This window comes from Cotesia glomerata, linkage group LG1, assembly GCF_020080835.1.
Source record: "Cotesia glomerata isolate CgM1 linkage group LG1, MPM_Cglom_v2.3, whole genome shotgun sequence".
NCBI lineage: Eukaryota > Metazoa > Arthropoda > Insecta > Hymenoptera > Braconidae > Cotesia > Cotesia glomerata.
In genome coordinates, this window is record NC_058158.1 from 21,414,212 (window position 1) to 21,429,293 (window position 15,082).

Here is a 15,082-nt window from a genome sequence, read left to right on the forward strand (position 1 = left end):
TTTGTTCCATCGGTATTTTCTACAGTTTCTACTAAGTCGTTGAATAAATCTATGATCACTTGGTGGGAGACCGAAGCTGTCGAAGTAGATCCCGTCTCCATGTTTGTTAACGAAGAATGCGACCCAGTGAGTTCCCGGTTTTGTGTGATCATCGGTATTGGCGATGATTGAACACGGTTTAGGCCAGATCCATGGGATCTTGTCTGCGGGATAGACTCCTCCAACGGTTGCATCGGTATAAGGTAAAAGTCGTACTAATTGAAGAGTGTCCATAAAATTGACTGCACAGCGTGGTAGCACACAGTATACTGATTTATTTTCTTCAACCTTTTTTAGTTATATACTTTTAGTTAAAATTACTAGCAATAATTTTGTCTAATAATTGAGGCAGCGCATGATCGGCCATAACTATATACACTATTTTCTCTTTAATTATAATCCACTATAACCTGACGTGATGAATCAATTTCCAAAATGTTATCAAACTCTAAGTATGTAATGCAGTTTACATTAACTTCAAGAGCTTTACTAAAACGTACTTCTAGTCTGAGACTTCCGTTCTTAACTAAATTCCAATGAGAAGCCAAATTTGCGGATAGGTCTGGTGTTAAATCAAAAGCATAAAGAGTGGTTCCATATTGGTAATCTAAGCGTGTGATCCATGACCCCGTATTTCCGAAGTGGACACCCGTTCCACTAAATAAGGTGTTATATGCTTCTACCTCAGAGTAATTATCTTTACCAAATTCCGGCTGTAGCGCCCTACCTAGCACTTGCTGGCCATCGATGTATAAACAAAGATAGTTTAATGAAAAAGTTTGAAAATTGAAAGGATTATGTGTTTTGGAACCGTTGTATGCTCTATTGTCCACAAAACCAACTATTATTCTTTTAGGTAATTGGCCTAATACCACATTATCGATAGTATTTCCAAGTATTCCTTTGGATAAAACAAACGATTTTACTTCAACTCTAGTAAGTGGATACTTTGCAGTTGTTTGACCCAATGTTCTTGCATGAGCTATTAAAATACTCGGGTTAATTTTCACTCTTCTCGTTATTAACATAGCTTCCAAAATCTTGACAATGTAGTTATTTTTACTTCCATTCATAAGACAAAATGTATTTTTTGATCGAACTAAACGAATTCTCATTTCTACTCCGTTAAGTAAAAATTTATCTTGATTAAAAACATCACAATGTAAATGACCCATCATTTCAAACGCTTTTCCATTCGCTGTGAATGTCATTCTATCTTTTAGACCCTTATTTTTATCCTTTTCTACACTATCAAATTCTCCTAATGTATCCATACTCCACAATGCCATTTTAAGATGAGTAGTTTTTGCATCGACTCCATAATTTAAACATGATTCAATATAAGCTCTATAAGCGTAGGCATTATTAGGTGGTGAAATCATTTTTTGATTGAAAAAGACATCTACTTGATTAAACATTGAATGTAAAAAATTATTTATTGGACCCACAACATCATTTTCAGCAGCTGTACCATCACTTTGTACAATTTTTGCTTTAATTTTTATCATAGTATGTGATAAGTCAATGTATTCTTCACCGTGTCCAGGTATAACAAATTCTATCGGAGTATCGTCCGATAAAGATGCCATAGGGTTGTAATATGTCCATTGCGATTGTTCAATACTTGTTTGCGTTGGAGGTAGTGTGAATAAATCTAGTTCTGATTTTGCACACTCCTCTGAGTGAGAATGTAAAATGCCATTTTGTATTAATTAAATATGTCATAAACGTCACGCTTCTTAGATTTTTTCACTTTGCGTTTATTTTGCTTTTGAGGTTTTATTTTTTTGTTAACTTTTTCTTAGAAATCTTTTTTTTACTACTAGTACGCTTCCGCACTCTCCCGCGACTACTTGCTTTATGAGTTATTTTACGCATTCGTTGTCTTTTATACCCCGATCCACGCATTATATTATCCAATTTTTCTGATGCCTTTCTTTTAAGTCGCATCCCTGTTTCTGTAAGTCTGTGTTCCAATGATTATTTGAAAGGAATTTGCCCTGTTGTAACGTCACTCAATACATTCATACCTGCATGAAGAGCCTCTTTTCCTACAGCTCGTGCCGCTTTACCGAGAAAAGGGACAACTCTGCGAAAGAGTCCTCCCAGAAAAGCACCTATACCATGACCGTGTTGATAAGAACCAACATAAACTTTGCCAAATCTATTATATTTTTCTTTATAACCTCCACCCGCTTGAGTATTATAATACTCAATATAATGAGTCATTCTTTAATCAATTCTCTTAAAGTGAAGTGTCACGTTCAAAGGTCCGTACTCAAATGGCATAGGATCACCATTATTATTTCTTATATCTATTTCAATTGTTCTAAAAGAATTCGATATAATGGGTATATAATTAGGAGAGCCGTAATTATTGGTGATAGTCATTCCGTATGAATATAAACTTGTTTCTAAAGTTACTGCTCTTAATAACGACGAATTTATGTCTCCAGTTACATATGGAGCACAAATATCGCAATAAATGAAAAATCTATCGGGTATCCCTCTTGTCAAGCTGAAGGGTCTTTCACTTACATTTATATATTCATAACTATCACTGTCTTTTGTACCTAAAAGAAAGTCTGTTTGATTGGTTCTATCGTCATAGCGGTTAAAACCTAAAATATCTAATAAAGTTGGAGATAACAAAAGACGATGACTGGTATCTTTACATTCCGGAGGTTTACAAATTCTTTTTACAGTGGTAAATCCTGAATCATTTATTTTAAAGTGAAAATGATCTGCAGTATCAGGGAAGTTATTCAAAGCTGCGATGAATTTCCTTGGGTCTGTATAATGTCCTCTGGGTAAGTAAAAATCTGAATATATATCAGGAACTCCATAGACGGCAGGGCCAGCGCTAACTAAATACACCCCTCCTTCTTTTTTTGACTGAATGTGAAAAAAACTTGCAGGGAACTGTATTTCTTTTAGTCCTACTACCCATCGCCCTTCCAATTTAATGTGATCTGGTAGCATTGTTGTGTAATGAGCTGCCGTGTTGTCCGGAAAATAATTCATACTACTATCACTTGGTAAAACCATAAGAAACTCTGTTTTATTCATTCTGATATTGTTGATGCAAGAATCCAAGAATTGAATTTATCTGGATATCCTTGCCACTTTACTAAATACTGCTTATTTTTACCCTTTCCCTTGGATTTAATTATTTTCTCAATTAAAAATTCTTTCTTTTTCAAGGTCCTTAATCACTGCACTATTTCTTGTTCATAAAAAAAACCATCAATCACTTCTCCATTTAAATCTTTTAATTCATAAGTAGGGATATTCTGACGAAGTTTAGTTTTAGTAATTTGAAAAATTTCTTCTGTATAACCAGCCTCATATCCTTTCTCAAACGTTGACTTATATTTACTGATTCGTACATAATCATTCACCTTGTATTTAAAGGGTATTTTCCGAGGTTTAACTTTTGGAAACTTTTTTTGTATATTCATCAGAGCCTCTTTAGCATTACTTAGAGTAACTGCTGCAGGTTCCATTCTTATTGAACTATGCTTCGTATGATTATAGGCTTCAACTAACTGTTGTAAAATATCAATGTAGCGGTAAGTTTTGCGATGAGTGAAATATCGCCACATTCTTTCCTTAAGGGTTCTATTAACACGTTCTACAACCGCAGCTTTTACATCAGGGTTACGTGCAGTTCTAAAATGTATTTCTTTTGATTTTAAATACTCTTGTACACTACCTGCTACAAATTCTTTTCCTTTATCGCTCTGGATCATAAAAGGTATACGACCTTTACTACGGTCAAAAATATTTTTAAAACCTTGTAAAACTGATTTTGCCGACTTATCTAATAAGGGTTCAACCCATACATATTTACTTAGGACATCTATTACAACTAAGATAAATGAAACACCATCATTATAAGTTTTTAAAGATTTTATTTCTACAAGATCAGCCTCCCATACATCATCTATATTGTTCACATTATAATGTAACCTTGGAAATTTACGTCTAGTAGGTCTATGCCTAGTGTAAGCATCTTGAGTAGCTAGCCAATCATTTATTTTTTCTTCAGGTATATTTTTTTTGAATTTTTCCACTAAATTACGTGCTCCGGAGTATGACACAGGGTTAGAAGGGTTGTAGTACTCTTTTTCAAGATTTTCTTCCTCTACAAGCGAAGCCATTTAAATGAATTTTTATACAACTGTTTTTTATTGCCACCGTTTTGCAGAGTATTGTTCGTGAAGGATAGAAAATTTTGTGAATTTCCTAATGAATCATTACTTCTCATGTTACGCTTAGGAGTAGAGGTGTCAATAGGTAATTTTTTTAAACTTGGTAAACTTTTACTCCAAAAGCTACTATTTCCTACAAATTCTCTTGGAGTGTTGATTTCTTGTAAAAATGAAGCAAAAAAATTTCTACCTGTAGCCTTTACAGTTTTTCTATGACGTACAGCATCATTTATAAGGTCAACTATATTAGCACCTGGTATTTTACGGTCATCCAAAGTCACACTTCCTTTATCATCCCACTTTAACCGTTTACCACTATCTACAGACTCAATATGACGCAGAATATTTTCCGCTGCTGTTTGATAGGTTTTTGGGACACCATTTACTATGTCAGAAACTTTATACGATTTATTTTGTTCAGCAATACTATTATTTATCGCTATACTACTAATTTCTTGAGCTCCATTAATGACAGAAAAATCAGTAGTGTCAGGAATAACTTCATTATTTTCAATTTTCTCAACCGTAGAATTATCCTCGTGATGTTTATTCTTGAAGAATAAATAACGTCTTAATAATTCAGAATATTGTTTTACTTTATCATGAGTGTTAATGTCTAGCGAAGTTTCGTTCAAAATTTTAGTTAATTCCGCATCAAGACGAGTCTCTGGATCCCCTGGAGTTTGAGACGTTGGCAAATAATTATTACTAAGAGAAGTTAACACTTGTTCAAAATTTTTTGGTACAGATTTCACTTTATCAATATCCTCATAAGGAATAAGCACCATCTTTTTCGCATGTTCCATAATTTTAGAATAGATTAGATATTAAACTAACAAGCAATGGTCCTAGTAACATTGGTAAAAATGCTCCTCCTCTTTGTTTAATTAGTTTTTTCTTTGTCGAAATATTATTATCTTTACTACTTAACTTTCGTAAAATAGTCTTATATTTATAAAGTAATTTTTTTTCAGAATCCTTCAGAGGAATGTTTCCGTGTAAAATGTTTAAACAACATTCACATATAACACGAATTAAATCTTTGTTTGCGTGACGGAGTATTGCACGACGTTGTTCGGGTGATGCGTATACAAGAGCTTGAAGTAGAGCTGCGTTTTTACGGCTGAAAGGTTTACTCGCAGAATTCCTACGAGAAGATCCTCCTCCTTCCATCATAAACGTAGAACTGGTACATTAGTAGAAGAGTTAACTGATTTTATACTATTAACTTTTTTAGGAATATAAACATAATGATATTGATCCGTTGGAAATATACATGTTCTAAAGCGACAGTTTTCGGGAGTAGATTGTTTAAGATCTAAGAGCAGGTAGCCGTGTGCTTTTGATGTAGCATCAAAATAAGCTTCTTGTAAAAACTTGGGGTCTTCTGGATATACCTGTCGAGCCAAGTGAAAGATCTGTGCTCTGTCGCGGGGATTTTTAAATACTACAATATAGTTTGTGTTCAGAGATATATCTCGCTGGCCTTTTCCTTGGTGGAATAAATTTTGTGACAGAAACATAACACTTAAATTTTTATGGTGGCTGCCTTTAGTAAATAAGTCGACAATAGCACCATTTGAAGATTCTCTCATCAGATCATCAACCACTACTAATTTTGCTGAACCATCGTCAAAATCCCCGGGTTGTGGTAAACCTTCCCGAAATTCTACGAATGATTTATCATACTCGTCGTACCCATGCTGCCATTCGGCGTAGTAAAATATTATCTTATTGAATTCTATATCACAAATCTTATGAATCTCTTTGAGAAAACGTTTCACAAAAAAAGTTTTTCCACATCCTGTTGGTCCGCAAATGATTGAAGTAAATGGATGTTTCCACCTTGGGTCCATTTCGAATTATGGATAGAAATTAACTTACAACTATACTTATAGGAGAAAGTAACTTAATCTAAGTAAAAACAACAAATTTATAATTGTATATAATTTATTGAGGATTTATCAAAAATTTTGTCGAATACAAGAAGGTTTTACAAAATATACAAAAAATATATAAAAATTTTACAATTTTTTTTTTTTTTTATTTTTTTTATTGTAATATTTAAAAAGAAATACATATTATTATTATTATTATTATTATTATTATTATTATTATTGTTATTACATATTTTTTCCAAACAGTTTAATTTTTTTGGTACATGGTTCATTTGCAGTTATTTGCGGTCCTCTTTTTTTATTTCCCTTCTGAATTTTGACGATTTCCTCAACTATTCTATTCATATCGTGAGATAAAGCAGTCGCTCTTTTTTCTTTGGTTTCAGCATCCTCTAATGACAAATCAAAAATATCTTTTGACTCATCTTCCAGAGTTATCACTGGAACTGCTGTAATGTCAGAGGGCTCCTCTTCTTCATCCAATGTAACTATTGGTGTAGATGTAGTGGCTGAATTCTCCTCCTCCGTCTCCTTTGCATCCAAGTCATTAATTTCTTGGGATGCACACAAATCTGAAATTATAGAAATACAACATAAATAAATATATATAGTCTAATAGGAAAACAGCATAAAATATTATACATACCGACTCCTTTAATAAAAAAGGCCTCTAAAATGTTATAAAGCAATTCTGATGACTTCTCCAGGATGAAGTCTGAAAGTCCGCTTTGTCCTGAAAAATAAAAAAAAGTTTATTACAAATTCAAAAATATTGCAATTGTCAACAAAATTTTGATAATTACCTTGATGACTATATGCCATGAGAAATGGGCCGATATTGATATTCTGTTCCATCGAATAATTGTTATTGATTGTTAAGACAATGTTTGCGACTGTCTCCTTTAAATAATCCTTTAAACTTGTGGATTGAGCGTCAACTGCATCTTCTCTGATAAATTCTTCGGCTAACGTGAGAGCTGAAGTAAAGGACTTCTCTCCAGGACTTGTTTGGGTGGAAGTAGCTAAGGGGCCCTCGAGGACTCTGTGTGTCCAGCCATCCACACCAACCATAATTTGGCTATCACTCACTCCATAGTCAAAACTATCATTATTAATACTATTGCTTGATTCGCAAACAAACGCATCATACGCGTTTAAAAAACACTCATCACTAGCGTCTTCCCAACCGTTTTCCATGTTTTTTTTATAACACAACACAAAACTCAAAAGGACTTTATACTCAAAAAGGAAGATTGAGAATGAGGTTCTTTCCCCAAAACAGTAAAGCTTTTGTAAGCTACCCTCCCCTCCCCACCACCATCTTAGTTTTGGTCATCATATGGTATTTTTCCCTCATCATGGTATAGCGTAGGAGGATAATATGGAAAATAATGAATTCCTACCCCCCAGACATTATCTTTCCATACATCCTTCACTGCCATTGGGTGTTCAACTATCCCAAAATCTAGAGTAGAAGACTTTTTCATCTCAATGATTTTTGTAGTGGAGTTGAATTGCATCAGAAAACTAAGATGTTTCAAATCTATGGTTTTTGGTAATTTGTCACAATGAGTCAAAATAAAAGCACATGTTAAACTACGTAGTGATGGGGGGTCATGTCTCACTTTCCAGGATCCCTGTTGATAATAGTTTTCTCCTAGTCCCGATGGTATACATAATTGTGGAATTTCAATAGATTTTTCAAAGTGTCTCGATTCATCATCTACTAAAGCTGAAAACTTCCAATTTTTAATGTACACTCCTGACTTGTCTGATTTACATAATTTACACTGATTTTTCTCACTTAAGGTTTTTTGAATGTGTATTTTCGCAATGGTAAACTTGTACACTACTTGTACATTATTTATTTTCAACTTCCGCGTAATTATCCTACGTCTACGCTCTGATAGCACATCTTTTAGGTTTTTACCACATAATAGCTTTAAATTATAACCTTGGAAAGACATTTTCAGATAACAAGGATATAACTAGAAGCTGATACAAAATTCAAAATTTTCCCTAGGATAGTAGGGTTCTTCGCGCTCTGTCATTATATAAACATAATAACCTGTATAATAATTGGTCTAGAATATCCCCTCTCCTCGTTCAAATGCTATAAATAATAGATAGCTATAGAATACATACCCCTTCCCTTTTTAAAGTCATTAGAACTATTCTGTTACAATTAGTAATCAGTTTCATCTTGTAGCTCCTAACGCAAGTATTGAAAATGGAAAGTCACCAGTTTGTATATTTATCAAAAGTAGTAGCATTGAATAAGTCACAAACCAAGCAAGTGTGCTGTGGTTTAAAGTATAGTGAAAATAATTTTTATCCGGTGGTTCAAATAATAGCTACTCATTCAAGAAGCCTAATTCAATTAAATTTAAACGAATGGAAGAAATTGTGTTCTTCATGTGATACATTTTCAAACTATTTTCATGAAGAATTAAACAGCAACTTTTATCGAAAGTTCTGTTCTATTCAGTGCGAAGACCTGAGAATTGACTTTTCCGAATTTAAACAACAGCGTTGTATTATATTAACTCATCAAGATACACGCATTTTCTTACTAGCCCAAACAACAAACACATTAAAGTGCATCAATCAAAGTATCAACCATTGGCTCGACCATCTTGAGCAACTTCCTATTGGGGACTACATAAACACCATAGAAGAAAATATATCAAGATATATTCTGAAAAATCTTGTACCCAAGACCAGAGAAACACCAAACACAAATACAATATCAAAATATTTTGAAAAACATTTTCTGGATTTATTCAAATATAACGAGAGGACTCCTTCAATTCACAGTAATCTTGGAGATCTTGGGTTTTCATTTTTCTGGGAGTTGCTACACTACCATGAAGAATTTGTTCAAAAAATAGTACACAAAGTTGACAACCAGCTGTCTCAACGCTACAACCTGTATTATAACGCCGACGAAGGACAAGACACATGCTATTAATATGGACCCTATATTTTTACTATTATTATCATTATTACTATTATCATTATTATTATTGTCATTATTATCAGTAGTAATATTATTATTAAGATTATTAAAATTTCTCAATGAAAATGTCTGTTTTTATAAGGTTGCAGCTGTATGTGAATTTGATAAATAAAAAAAAAATATTATATACTTGTTGTTTATTATTTAATTATATATTTTACATCAGATATAATTTTATCGTTTAAATCTAAATCTATAAAATCATTAAAACCTAAATTATAATAATAACTATCTAAATTATAATTTTGCTGTTCTTGCAACAAATAGTTAATCCAATGAGCATGGTTATCATCGCTAACAATATTAAATTTTTCAGTGTACATTCTTCGTGATTGAATCTCACACTCAATTAAATACCATAAATTACAATCTCCATATTTCTTTCGCATATTATAGAAATGATAAGTTCTTACAATATTTTTCATTTCACTATAATGCGCTTCACAGTATTGATATTTTTTATGGCAAAAATTTTTACATTGAGAGTTATAAACATATGCTCGACATGGGTGTATAGGAAATACAATTTTATCATATAAATATGTAATCATCTTATTCCATTTATACATATACATGAAAAAAGTATTAATCCACATATTAAATCGAACACAGTAAACAATAAGATTCTTACTATAGCCACGTAATATAATACTATGGATACAATTTTCTAGTATGACTTCTGCAGATCCTTGTCTCCGAGGTTTATATCACACTTCTCCAAGACCCCCTGCCGAAACATTCACATGTTTTCCTTTATACCCATCCTAACTTCCACATTTTCCCAATTATCTCAAGAAAACACCAAGACCCCCCCCCCCCGAACAGGTCCCAACCTACATCTTTATATTTTAAAACCCCTAATTAATACTCACGACAGCTGTCAACCAAAAGACCCAGACACCCGCTCAGATTACCCCCGCCGAGGGGCGAGGAAAAGGTCTGGCGCCAGTGGCCGCGGAGTGGGGGTTTGTTGTGTCTCGCGGAGAGCGCCCCATACTACTCTAGAGCCCCTTAAGATTTCGCTCCAGACTTCAATTGTCATTGACAAATAATTAAATAATATTTTTATAGGCATAGACAACCTTAAAATTGATGTCGAATCGAAAAGTCTCAAAATTTCATGCCTATAATTTTTATCGCCATTAATTCCAAAGACCCGATATTAAATATATTTCCATGATTCCTTATGTCGTCGACAATTGATGAATTAATTTTTTTCAGATGTAGACAACTCCCAAATTTGATATCAAATCAAAAAAAGTCCCAAAATTATACGCCCGAAATTACCCTCGCAATTAATTCTGAAGGCCCAATTTTAGATATTTTTTATGGCTCCCTATATCATCGACAATTAATGAAATCAATTTTTTAAGATTTAAACAACTCCTATAATTGATGTCAATCTTAAATAAGTCGAAAAACTTTACACCTAGAATTTCTATTTTAAGTAATTCTTTGGACCCCTTTAGATTCTGCTCTAGACTCCAATAGTCATCGACAATTAATCAAGTAATTTTTTTTAGATGTAGTCAACCTTTAATATTAATGTCAAATCGAAAAAAGACCCAAAATTATATGCCCGGAATTTCCATTGCAATTAATTTTTAAGGCCTAACCTTCGTTATTTTTTCATGACTTCCTCTGTCGTCAACAATTTATGAATTATTTACTTCTAGATGTAGACAACCCCCGAAATTGATGTCATTTCAAAAAAAATCTCAAAACTATACGCCTCGAATTTTTATTTCAATTAATTCTCTGGGCCTATTTTAGATTTTTTTATGACTCCCTCTAACGTCGACAATCGATCAATTTTTTTTTTGACGTTCCAAAATTTCATGAAATTAATGTGAATTTAAAAAAAATCCCTAAATTGTACAATTATATTAACTTTTGCAATTAAATATCAACTAAGTACCATTTCTTTCTCCAACAAACTCGTAACGTCTTTGGAATATTTTTTTTTGAGACGGTTAAACTGTTTAATTTAATACAGCCCGAAATTCTCGATAATATAGCGAATCCGGCACGCTTGCATCTATTTTTGATTTTTTTAAAAAAGCGGTTTTGGTCAACGTCTTGTCAGCCATGTTCTCTATATCCGCCGAAAATGCTGGCGGCCAATTTCAGTTGTATGTTTCTTTTCTTAATCTCTAGTCCACACCACGCTTCTAATTTTCTTTCGTCTTTGTATTTTTTTTTGCTTGTCGTTTGTCGATAGAGTCCATGGGATGCTTCCGCACGACAGAGAGTCAAATCTGCCGTTCCTGAATTATCGTGGTTTAAACAATTAAATTTTTATTTGCAATCGTTTACATTATCTGTCAAAAAATTAAATATGATCTTCGTAATCCTTGACCTAAAATACATAAGAATTCGTTGGATTTTCCCATGGACATAAAATGTACACGGACTTCATTCTTTAGCCGTTGGACTAGTTATCTTATTCAAAACCATTAAGTTAGGATTGAATATTTTTAACGATGTCGAATCATTTCTAATTATCAAATACTTTTGAAATTTCTGTTATCTGTAATGATTCAAAATGATTGCGTTAAGATTAATAATTTTTATTCACATCGAATTATTGTAATGATGAAATATTCAGTGAATTTTTGTCGCTTTTTGATTTAAAATGATTCAATTAGGATATTAAGAATTTTTAATCATGCCGAATCATTTCTTATCATGAAATTTCTGTAACCGTAATGATTTAAAACTTTTGAATTAAGATTAAAAATTTAAAATAATGTTTCATCACAAAATACTTTATGAATTCAAATTTTAACGATTAGAAATGATTAAAAATTTTTTATCATTTTGAATGATATTTTAATCATTAAAAATGATTAAAAATTTTTTAATCATTTTAAATCATTCTTTTTAATCAGGGTAGTTACAAATAAAAGACATCACAATGGAGCTATCACATGTTCCGCACTGTCGAAACTAGTATTAAAAGTCTTCGATGGATGGCGCATGGCCGCAGAATTGTTTCTTTCTAGATACTTGACTTTGAAGTGTTAAGTTCCGAATAAAAGAGTAAAATTTTTGTATTCTAATACAGAGTGTATCTGTTTTTGAATAAAGTTGTACAGACACCTAAATGATTGTTGTATCAGCTTTATTATAACCGAACAAAAACAGTTTCACTGTAAAAAAAATCGCGCCAAGTCCACCGTTCATAAGATTATTAAAAAAAAAACATTTTTTTTTTTCTTTACAAAAAGATATAAAATAGAAAAATAAAAAAATCCAAGTAACCGATATGATTGTATATGATTTTCGGAAATTAAAAAAAATTTTGTTGTAAATTTAAAAATTAAAAAAAAAATTTTGGAACGTATTTAGTGTGCGTGGTTGCAAAATATTTTACTTTTAATGAAATTCATAAAATCTATTTACGAGGACTTTAAAAAAATTGAAATACACAATGACGCACACCAAGTACGTTCCAAAATTTTTTTCTTAATTTTTAAATTTACAACAAAATTTTTTTTAATTTCCCGAAATCATATACAATCATATCGGTTACTTGGATTTTTTAATTTTTCTATTTTATATCTTTTTGTAAAGAAAAACAAAAAAATTTTGTTTTCTTAATAGTCTTATGAACGTGGACTTGGCGCGATTTTTTTACAGTGAAACTGTTTTTGTTCGGATTTCAGTATTTTTTGTAATTATAATAAAAATTTGCAATTGGTACTAACTTAAATCTCAAGTTGGCTGCATTTTGTATAGCAAACTATCCCCTTGAAGCTACAGTTTATGTAAAAATAATCGCAGCGCACCCTGGCGGGTGTAGATGCAAGCTGTGAAATTTATTTTTTTAACTGTAGTTTCCCATCTATTGGAGGATTACCATGCATTCTCGAATTACTTAGTCTGTGACATGTCACTTTTTACATCGAAAAAAAGTCAGGATCGAAATTTTTGAGCTTGCTATAGTTTGTGCTGATAAAATTTAATAATTTCAAGTAAATTAATGGTTATAATTGAATATAATTAATTGATATCAGTAAAATAAAGTATGAATTACTGTTATAATATAAAATTTAGGAACAAGAAGTACCGTCGAATTAAATAAAATTTTGCAACCTCGAAATACCGTTCTGCTTACAGTAAACACACTCGGTAGTCTGGCGCTCCATTTACAACGGATTTGAACGGAACTTGGCGCCAGATTCTACCGAATCTGTGGATTATAAATTTATTCATCAATTTTACTTAGGCTTCACCCGAGAAAAAATATTTATATATAATTATATATATATTTATAATAAATTGGTTATATATGATTATAAATGAGAAATGGCCAAATATAATCATATATAGTTATATATAATTATATATCTATATATTATATATATAGATATATAATAGATCCCATTTTTGAACTCACTCATCACGAAATCTCAGAAACTATTAGGTCGATTAACTTGAAATTTGGTAGGAATATTCCTTTTGCCGACTAGAGGTCAGCTAAGAACGGATTTTACGAAATTCCACCCACAAGGGGTCTTGCGGGGGAGTTAACAATATAAAATTCCCATTTTTTTTATTAATTTATGTGTGTAGTCATTTGTTTTTTGTTTCCGTCAATAAAAGAAAAGACGATCGTTTTTTCATTCTTTTTTTTTTCTAGCTTATAAAGAAGTCGGAAAAATGTATAACATCAACTCTACGCTTTCAATGCTTCTCCATCCACACCATCCCACGCATCCACCCCCCACTCCCACGCATCCACCCACGCATCCATCCGTGCACTCCTACGCATCCACCCGCGCACTCTCACGCATCCATCCATGCACTCCTACGCATCCACCCACGCATCCACCCACACATCCACCCACGCATCCATCCATGCACTCACCTACATTTATATATATATGAGATTTCCACGTATATAGTCACTCATCACGATATCTCTGGAACCATAAGACCTAGAGACTTGAAATTTGGTAGGAATATTCTTTTTACCAAGTAGAAGTCAGCTAAGAACGGATTTAACGAAATTCCACCCACAAAGGGGGTTGCGGGGGCGTTAACAATCAAAAATTCCCATTTGTAAACTATAGCTCCTATCGACTTTAAATTTAGTAAGAATCTTCTGTAAGAGATCTAGAAATAATCTATGAACGAACTTTACGATATTACACCCCACAGAGGGTTGCGGGGGTGGGTATTAACAATGAAAATTTTTAATTTTCAAGCTATAGCTCCTACAGACTCCAAATTTGGTAGGAATTTTTTATAAGTAATGTAAAAATAATTTATGAACGAATTTTATGATATCCCACCCCACAGAGGGTTGCGGGGGTGGGTATTAACAATGAAAATTTGTAATTTTCAAGCTATAGCTCCTACAAATTCCAAATTTTATAGGAAAGTTCTGTACGTGATGTAAAAATAATTTATGTACGAATTTTACGATATCCTACCCCAAAGAGGATTGCGGGGGCGTTAACAATAAAAAATTCCGGTTTTCAAACTATAGCTCCAATAGACTCTAAACTGGGTAAGAATTTTCTGTAAGAGATGTAGAAATAATATAGGAACGAATTTTACGATAGCTCATCCCACAGGGGTTTGCGGGGGTGGGTATTTACAATTAAAATTTTTAATTTCAAAGCTATAGCTCCTATAGACTTCAAATTTGATAGGAGTCTTCTATATGTGATATAGAAATGATCTAAGAACGGATTTTACAACGAATCACCTCCAATAAGGATCGCGGGGTGGGTGTTGACAATAAAAAATGTTCATTTCCAAATTATAGCTTCTGAAAACTCTAAATTTGGTAGAAATCTATTATTTCTCCTGTAGAGATCATCTCAAAATGGATTTCAATAAAGTTTACTTCCGATAGGAATTGCGGGGGTGGGTGTTAAAATCTAAAATTTTAATTTCCA

At 32.5% G+C, this 15,082-nt stretch overlaps 2 protein-coding genes across 2 annotated transcripts; both read right to left on the reverse strand.

The window, feature by feature from the left end:
- Positions 1 to 428: 428 nt before the first annotated feature.
- Positions 429 to 2,268, reverse strand: LOC123270119 (uncharacterized protein F54H12.2-like). Its single transcript, XM_044736083.1, has 2 exons — positions 2,070 to 2,268; positions 429 to 1,717 (listed from the first exon to the last, which is right to left on the reverse strand). Exons 1-2 carry the CDS (start codon positions 2,266 to 2,268, stop codon positions 429 to 431), a joined length of 1,488 nt encoding a protein of 495 aa, XP_044592018.1.
- Positions 2,269 to 6,162: 3,894 nt separating this feature from the next.
- On the reverse strand, positions 6,163 to 7,410 carry LOC123270193. Its single transcript, XM_044736176.1, has 4 exons — positions 6,955 to 7,410; positions 6,798 to 6,884; positions 6,415 to 6,723; positions 6,163 to 6,167 (listed from the first exon to the last, which is right to left on the reverse strand). The coding sequence occupies exons 1-4, from the start codon at positions 7,346 to 7,348 to the stop codon at positions 6,163 to 6,165; spliced, it is 795 nt and encodes a 264-aa protein (XP_044592111.1). The 5' UTR covers positions 7,349 to 7,410.
- Between the last annotated feature and the right edge of the window lie 7,672 nt (positions 7,411 to 15,082).

Coding starts and splice junctions, on each gene's coding strand:
- LOC123270119 (XM_044736083.1), bottom strand. CDS start 2,268: ATGACTCATTATATTGAGTATTATAATACTCAAGCGGGTGGAGGTTAT. Junction 1,718..2,069: donor AAAAGAGGCTCTTCATGCAG/GTATGAATGTAT, acceptor ATTCTCACTCAG/AGGAGTGTGCAAAATCAGAA.
- LOC123270193 (XM_044736176.1), bottom strand. CDS start 7,348: ATGGAAAACGGTTGGGAAGACGCTAGTGATGAGTGTTTTTTAAACGCG. Junction 6,885..6,954: donor CATGGCATATAGTCATCAAG/GTAATTATCAAA, acceptor TTTATTTTTCAG/GACAAAGCGGACTTTCAGAC. Junction 6,724..6,797: donor CTTTTTTATTAAAGGAGTCG/GTATGTATAATA, acceptor CTATAATTTCAG/ATTTGTGTGCATCCCAAGAA.